Source organism: Eptesicus fuscus, chromosome 9, assembly GCF_027574615.1.
Source record: "Eptesicus fuscus isolate TK198812 chromosome 9, DD_ASM_mEF_20220401, whole genome shotgun sequence".
NCBI lineage: Eukaryota > Metazoa > Chordata > Mammalia > Chiroptera > Vespertilionidae > Eptesicus > Eptesicus fuscus.
This window is the reverse complement of record NC_072481.1, coordinates 40365617-40373665: the sequence shown is the minus strand read 5'-3', so window position 1 is coordinate 40373665 and position 8049 is coordinate 40365617. Positions and strand designations below refer to the sequence as shown.

At 50.8% G+C, this 8049-nt stretch overlaps 1 protein-coding gene across 1 annotated transcript; it reads left to right on the top strand.

The window, feature by feature from the left end:
• The first annotated feature begins 3259 nt into the window (after window positions 1–3259).
• Window positions 3260–5095, top strand: TACSTD2 (tumor associated calcium signal transducer 2). The gene has a single exon (XM_008139368.3). It carries the CDS (start codon window positions 3362–3364, stop codon window positions 4325–4327), a length of 966 nt encoding a protein of 321 aa, XP_008137590.2. The 5' UTR covers window positions 3260–3361; the 3' UTR covers window positions 4328–5095.
• Window positions 5096–8049: the final 2954 nt, after the last annotated feature.

The window sequence follows — 8049 nt, the reverse complement described above, 5'->3', positions numbered from 1 at the left end:
CATGCATATGAGCCTATCTAACGGTTAAGTTCAACAGGGGGGTGGGGCATCCGTGGGGAGGGGTGTGGGATGGGAATGGGGGGATGAGGACAAATATGTGACACCTTAATCAATAAAGAAATTAAAAAAAAAAAAAGAAAGTGGTGGGATAGGCTAGTTATCTTTGGTTCACTCCATCTTCCATAGAGGATATTGAGGACAGGATCCTTTATCCGCTTCCTCCCATCCCTGAACATGAATAGAAAAAGGCAGAGGTCTGGAGGACTCAGAGCACTAGCCCGAGGAAGGCCCAGCCATTTGGGGCTGTCCTCGCTAAGGAATCAGAGACAATATTGTGTCTAGTCCTCAGTCCTGAGAACCCTTCCCAGCAGCTTTCCTCTTGTGAGCCTGGGACCCAGTGGAATATCAAGCAGTAGCTTTACCAGCTATAGTGGATTGTGGCTATCTAGTCAGTAGCTGCAAAAGTGAGAAAATAGCATAGATTTAAAAAACAACAACACATTTTTATTGATTTCAGAGAGAGGAAGGGAGAGAGTTATAGAAATATTAACGATGAGAGAGAATCATTGATTGCCTACCTCCTGCATGCCCCCGCACTGGGGATGGAGCCCACAACCCAGGCACATGCCTTCGCTGGAATCAAACTGTGATCTCCTGGTTCATGAGCCACACCAGTGAGGCAGCACAGATGTTTTAAAAAATAAAAATGAAGCCTAACGTTTTTACAGTTTATAAACCTTTGGTACCTACTATCTCATGTATTCAGATTTGATTCTCAGAATGACCTATGACATAGACAGATGCTATTATTTCTATTTTAGATGGGAAGGCAGACGTGCAGATAATGAGTGTTGCCATTCTGGTGTGTGGCAGGAATTAGGAAAGCACAGAGAAGGAGCACTTCCCTGACTGCAATAGGGAGGACATACCAGGGCAGGCTTTCAGGAGGTGACCCAAGGGCTGAATAGAATAACATATTTATGTGTAAATAGATAATGAAGGAAAGACTTAGGTAGGTGGCTTTCCAAAGGCTCGAAAACATGAGGAAGACTGGAGAAAGATGAAGATGGTGATGATGGTGATGGTAGTGCCCATGACCACAGCTAACTCTTATCTATGCTTACTAACAGCAGACACTGCTAGAACAGGTACTGTTCTAAGTGGGCACCTACGTTAATGTTCACACCTCCCTTGTTAGGTAGATACTTTTATCCCCAGTAGTGGCCTGGTGCACGAAATTTGTGCACAGGGGGCAGGGGGACAGGTAATCCCTCAGCCTGGCCTGCACCCTCTCCAATCTGGGACCCCTCGGGGAATGTCCGACTGCCAGTTTAGGCCCGGTCCCTGTGGACATACCTCTTGCAATCCGGGACTGCTGGCTCCTAACCACTCACTTGCCTGTCTGCCTGATCACCCCTAACCACTCTGCCTGCCGGCCTGCTTTCCCCCAACTGCCCCCCCCCCACCGGCCTTCTAGCCCCCAACTGCCCCCCCTGCCAGCCTGCTTGCCCCCAACTGCCCTCCCCTCCTGGCCTGATGGCCCCTAACCACCTCTGCCTGGGTCCCGCCACCGAAAGAACATCTGGAAGATCTCCTGGTCTAATTAGCATATTACCCTTTTATTAGTACAGATTATTAGTATAGATTTAAAAGATGAGGTAACTAAGGCACAGAGAAGCTAAGTAGCTTGCGCAAGGTCATATGTGGTTTTGTGTGCTAACTCCAGCAGTATGAAGTTTAGGTGCCAAGAGCGCCTTCCACTCTGTGTCTTCAGGCCGCAGGGACGACGGGGACAGATTTGAGATTTAGAAAGCTTTCTCTGGGGGTAGGAAGGGGGAAAAGGAACTGGAACACCTGATCAGGCTAAGAACCCTAACAGAGACAGTGCACATAGAGAGCAGAGTATTCCCACAGCTCCTGATACTTGTTGGTAAGAAATTGCTCCCCTTCACCACGTCTCTACTTTCTCTACCGCAAAGGGAGAATATTTCTGCCTACCCCCTCAGGAATTGCTTGAAAATTAACTGGGCAGAGGCCTGGGTGGCTTTCCTGTGTTAAATAACACCCTTGTGCTACTGCTGGTGTTCTTTAAATTCTAAACATATAAACAAACTGGCTGCGACAGAGGAGCTGGAAATAATTATAACCTGTTAATTATTGTTAATCATACCAAAGCTTTGCAACCCTGAACTTTCCCAATGATTAAAAAAAAAAAGATCGCAACCCCTCCATCCCATTAAAGGAGTCACACAGGGGCAGACAAGCCATTTCCCACAGGCCCCATTCTTTCATTTTGTGCAGCGGTTCAGCCACTTACATGGGACACAGAAAAAGAAAAGCCACGATTTGCTCTTTTAGAATCAAATTGTACAAAGAACTCCTTGTAGTCTTGCTGGTTCTTCTAAAGAATTTGTTCCTTTTTGTCTCCCTATACTGAGTACATGCATAAATATTGTGTTTGTGTGTGGGGAGGGGAAGAGTGGTTAATAGAACTTCTTATACATTGGACATCAGGACACCTGGGTTTTTCCCGGGATCCTTAACCTTTCTTCAGATCAGTTCCATTCGGTTTCCATAAACATCCCAGGTCTCCTAACAGCCAGGCAAAGAAACAAGGACCCCTCCCAGGAATCTGAGGAAATTGACGGCTGGCCCACTGTGTCTCCAAGCCTTCACTACACCACCTATAAAATGGGTCTGATAGACGGTCCATACTTGTCGGGACTGAGGAGAGGATGAGATAATGTTTGGGAACCTTAACTATAAATGGCCGCTATTGTGAGAACTGGGGAATAGCGAGGCAGTGAAAAAACTTAAGTAGGGGGAGGAGCTGGGAAAGGGAGAGAGAACAGGTGGTGGTGGTGGAATAAAAGCGGGACAGTCCTGCTTTTCAATGAAATTCCCGAGAATTCCAGTCGAGGAGAGCGGCCTGTCGCCGAGGTTCTGGGCTAGAAGCCGGGCCAGGGCGGGCCCCGCGCCCCGCCCCCCGCCCTAGGTGAGGCGGATCGGGCCGGAGGCGGGTCCCGGCAGCCCGCAGGTGAGTATCGGTTTTCCTCCTCGTGGGGCTTTCGGTCCCGAGGAGGCGGGGGCAGCCACCGCTCCCCTGATCCTATCGCGGGCGGCACTGGGCGGGCTGTAGCTTCTGTAGGACCCAGACGGGGCGAGGGGGAGGGGGGGTGTAGATGTGTCACCCAAATACCAGAGGGTGAGCTGGCGGCGGAACCGGCCGGGCTGGTCCGGTGGAGTATAAGAGCGGGAGGGAGCGGCCCCGGACAGACGCCTGGAGACTGGCGCAGACCTCGGAGCCGGAGCCCCAGCGCCGTCCATCCGCCCGCGTCCCGTCCGCGCACCTCGCGCCACCATGACTCGGGGCCCAGGCCTCGCGCTGCCGCTGCCTCTGCTTCTGCTGCTGCTCCTGGCGGCGGCGACCGGCCAGGCTGCCGCACAGGACAACTGTACGTGCCCCACCAATAAGATGACCGTGTGTAGCCGGGACCCCCCGGGCGGCCGCTGCCGGTGCCGTGCGATCGGCTCGGGCTTCGAAGTGAACTGCTCCACGCTGACCTCCAAGTGCCTGCTGCTCAAGGCGCGCATGGGAGCCACCAAGAGCGGCCGCAAGCTGGTGCGCCCCAGCGAGCACGCGCTGGTGGACAACGACGGCCTGTACGACCCCGACTGCGACCACGAGGGCCGCTTCAAGGCCCGCCAGTGCAACCAGACGGCGGTGTGCTGGTGCGTGAACTCGGTGGGCGTGCGCCGCACCGACAAGGGCGACCTGAGCCTGCGCTGCGACGAGCTGGTGCGCACCCACCACATCCTCATCGACCTGCTCCACCGGCCGGCCGCCCGCGCCTTCAACCACTCGGACCTGGACGCCGAGCTGCGGCGGCTCTTCCGCGAGCGCTACCGGCTGCACCCCCGGTTCGTGGCGGCCGTGCACTACGAGCAGCCCACCATCCAGATCGAGCTGCGGCAGAACGCGTCGCAGAAGGGCCCCGGCGACGTGGACATCGCGGACGCCGCCTACTACTTCGAGAGGGACGTCAAGGGCGAGTCTCTGTTCCCCGGGCGCAGCGGCCTGGACGTGAGCGTGCGCGGCGAGCCCCTGCAGGTGGAGCGGACGCTCATCTACTACCTGGACGAGAAGCCGCCCCAGTTCTCCATGAAGCGCCTCACCGGCGGCCTCATCGCCGTCATTGTGGTGGTCGTGCTGGCCCTGGTCGCCGGCGTGGCCGTCCTGGTCGTCACCAACCGGCGGAGGTCCGGCAAGTACCGGAAGGTGGAGCTCAAGGAACTGGGGGAGTTGAGAAAGGCGCCCAGCTTGTAGGTACGGGCGGGGCAGGGGCGGGGCGGGGTACGGGATTCTAGCAGCGTTCCCAGACCGAAGTGAGTCATCCTTCTTGACTCTTGGCCCAAAAGGAGACATTTCTCTCCCCAAATTCCTGTCTCTCCGCACTCCACCAACTTGATAGATCCTGGTCTGGGAGTCGCTTCTCTTTGCGACTTCTGTCTTGAAGGAAGCATTTCTGCAAGTCCTTCCCTCTCGGTCCAACCAGACTCGAAGAGTGAAGGAAAGGCCGGCAGAGGGTTATGTGTGAGAACCCAGTGTCTGTGCGACCACCCAGCAAGTTGACAAGCGACGCCATCGACGTTGAAGGCTTTAAATGCGTTTAGATGGGAAACAGCTCGTTTACTGTCTTGGGTTTAAGTTATTTGATTACCGCACGGCCTTCCTGACAAGGGGTTCGCGGACTGGGCCGGGGTAGCATCTGCCTTTACCCCCGTTTGCTTTGCCGGCCGCACGTGCTCGTCACTGGGAAAGAAGTCTGTTTCGGAGGCCTGAACGCGCTTTTCAGTCTGTCTCAGGGCGGACTCGGCCCGAAACTCCGCGTCTAGCCTTCAGCTCGTCCTTGTTACAGATGATATTAGTAATGTTTCTTTTGTAAAATGTTTGTACATACGTTGTCTTTGATAATACTACTGTGATTTTTTTTAAAAAAACACACACGAATTTAATAAAACATGGGAAAGGCACAAAAGGTGGAGTTGGTGAAAACTTGCTCTAGATCTATGTCAGTTACTCCCCTCTAATGTCCCACGACTCAGATTTCTCATTTTAAATCATAACACTTTTTTTTTTTTTTTTCAGGAGGGGGCCCTTTATATTTCCATTCTGGTGAACAGCAGAGATACACTAGCAGGCTGGTGCAATGACTGATTTTTCTAAGTGAGATTATTTGGAAACCTCCCTCACTGCTGGAGGGTGGGGCTGAGGAGGGGGCTAGAACCAGGTGCTGTTGCTGGGAAAGGGGACCCCCCTTAGCTTGTTTCTAATCACGAATTCTTAAGTGGAGAAGGGAGCCTGTTTGTTTCAGGAGCTGTATCTCTTTTGATCCCTTGCCCTATTTGGAAGCAGGTGGTACTATTCCCATTTAGCCCTTGGCAATTTACTTAATCCCAAAGTATTGTGGCTCTGAGGGAGGGTAAGTGATCTTCCTACACCCTTGCAGTGAATCTGTAGAGAGCCCTATGCTGGGACTCTGTGTGTGTGCAGGCTGAGGTTGTTTTCCTAAGATTTTACTGGTAATGTGCTTTAAAAATGTTTCCTTCCTGTTAGCTGTAAAAACTAGCAACTTTTCTCCTTTACACTTATTTCTTGTTTTTAGTCATTCACTTTCTTTTATGTGAACTGAGTGTGCTGGAAGGTCTCTGTGGGGTAGCCCACAGGCAAACAGGTTCCTGCAATTCCTCAGAAATTACTGCAACAATATAACAAAGGAGGGAGTGGTTGGTATATCCAAAAGCCAATAGCTAGGGCCAGGACTTCAGTGTCTTGCCCTGGAATCAGTCTTATGTTTCTACCCCCCTTGCCCTCCTCCTCCCCTGTCCTTCCCTCCCCCCCCCTGCCCCCGCACCGCCCCTGTGTCTATGGTCTATGCCTACCCCTCAAGATGGAAACACCAGTTAAAAACTAGGGGGGAGGTGGCTCTCAGCCACTGCCTTCCAAGCTGGGGGCTGTGGCTTGTGTGGGCTGGAGGAGTGCATACTTGCTTGCCAGAGATCTCTGGGTCTTAGACTCCAAAGGGTCTCCCAGGCTCAAAGGGGGCTGAACGAGGAGAGAGGGTGGAGGTGGACTGGCTTCCCCACAGTGAAGGATGGCTGAATGCCCCAGGTTAGAATGGGAACCGGAACAGTGACTGTGAGGCTGCACTCTCCCTCACTTGGTGCTTTCTGTTTCTCTGAGTCACTGACGTGCCATAGCCAAAGCGACCTTGGCAATCACTTCTCACCTGACCCCTCGTTTCACAAAGGAAAGGGCGAGTGGCTTCTCGAGATGAATGTTTCTGTGGCACAGCAGGAGCCTAAAGTCTTTGGATTCCTAGTCCAGTATTCCTATCCAGTATATCCCTTCCTATATCAGGCTGCCATTGTTTCAAGAGTCTCTTCAAAGCAGTCTCTCTGGACTGCCTAGAAAATAAACAAGTTGAGGTTTGAGTGGACCCTGAAAAAAAAGAAAAAGCCCATTCCTTCATCAGAATGTTGCTTCTAGATAATTTCTACATTTCTGCATGAACTTGGGACACATCCTTATACTTTATTGCATTTAATAGTTCACAAGGCACTTTCCCGGATATCATCTTGGAGACATTGGCTTCCTGGAAATAGTGTTGACAAATGCTCCACCGGGTAAGTCACTTAACTCTCCTCAGTTTTCTCCTTCGTTGAATGAAACTACGAATCTCTCTCACTATTGCAAAGGTAAAATGAGGTCATTGATAAGACTGCTGAGGGCAATCTGGGCACTTAGCGTTCAGTAGATCTTAAACGTTCTTCTCTCCTATAAATTATGTTCATTTCATATGTGAGAACACCGACGTCCATGGAGGTTGAGTAATTCATGGTCTCTACCTCCATGGACATGCAATTTGTCCTCCATGTGCAAGGCCAGGGCTTAGAAACTGTGTTTGGTGTCCTAGCCCAGGTACCAAGCAGGTCGAGACACCTTTCTTACTCCCTTCTTCCAAGGAAGAGCCCCTCCTACTTCTGCAGGGAACTCAGCTTGCTTCTGCTGGGGGCAGGACTCTCCAGAACTAGCTACCTCCATGGGCGGAGCCTTCACCTCCAGGATTTCCCCTCAAAATTTCCACTGAGGGCTTTGTGCTCAGGGCTGGGCTGCCCTCTGAAGGAATGTGAGGAGCAGGTTTCAGCTTGTCTTTCGATCCCTGAGGCTCATCTGATTTCCTTGTTTTGGTCACGGGGAGTTTCTCCACTCCAGTTATTTCCTTAATTGGGGCAATTTTAAAAATCACGATTAAGCCACCATTTCTTTCTGCTTACATATTTTTGGCTTCACTATTTTCCAAATGGAATCACAGAATGTCAGAGCTGGGCAGAGAATCATTTTAATCCACGATTCCACCCTACAGATGAAGAAATTGAGGCCCAGAGAGGAGAATGGATTTATCCAAGTCAGGCAGCTAGAAGCAGAGTGACCCTAGAGCTCCCATAGCCCGACTTGCATCTCATCTAATGTTTGTTACACTTGTCTTTCTAGTGAGTCTCCTGTTTATCTTAAGTTTTTCCTTGATCATTTCTGTTCTTAAATTGTGGTGGTGGTTCTTCAGCTTTTTAATTAATATCACTTAAATGGGAGACATACTTTGGTTAAATGTAAATGAATGGGCTTTGAAGTTACCTGGCCTTTAGGACTCCTGTTTTCTTATTTGTAAAAGGTGTAGAGGCTTAGCTAACTTGCTTGATTTTTAAAGATTAGATATAAGATACGAAAAGATTGAGTATATATTTCTTAAATGATCACTTGTGTAGAATGATAGGAAGGAACCCAAGAACCAGGGGTGGGGGTGGGGGGAATAGCTACCAATAGCTGAACTCTCCAATGCGATGTGAATAGTGCTCCCATTCCACTTTTTTTTTTTCTTTCTATATTTTATTGATTTTTTTACAGAGAGGAAGGGAGAGGGATAGAGAGTTAGAAACATCGATCAGCTGCCTCCTGCATGCCTCTGACTGGGGATGTTCCCGCAAGCA

What these genes read in the sequence shown, in the direction of transcription:
- TACSTD2 (XM_008139368.3), top strand. Translation starts at nt 3,362, where the DNA reads ATGACTCGGGGCCCAGGCCTCGCGCTGCCGCTGCCTCTGCTTCTGCTG.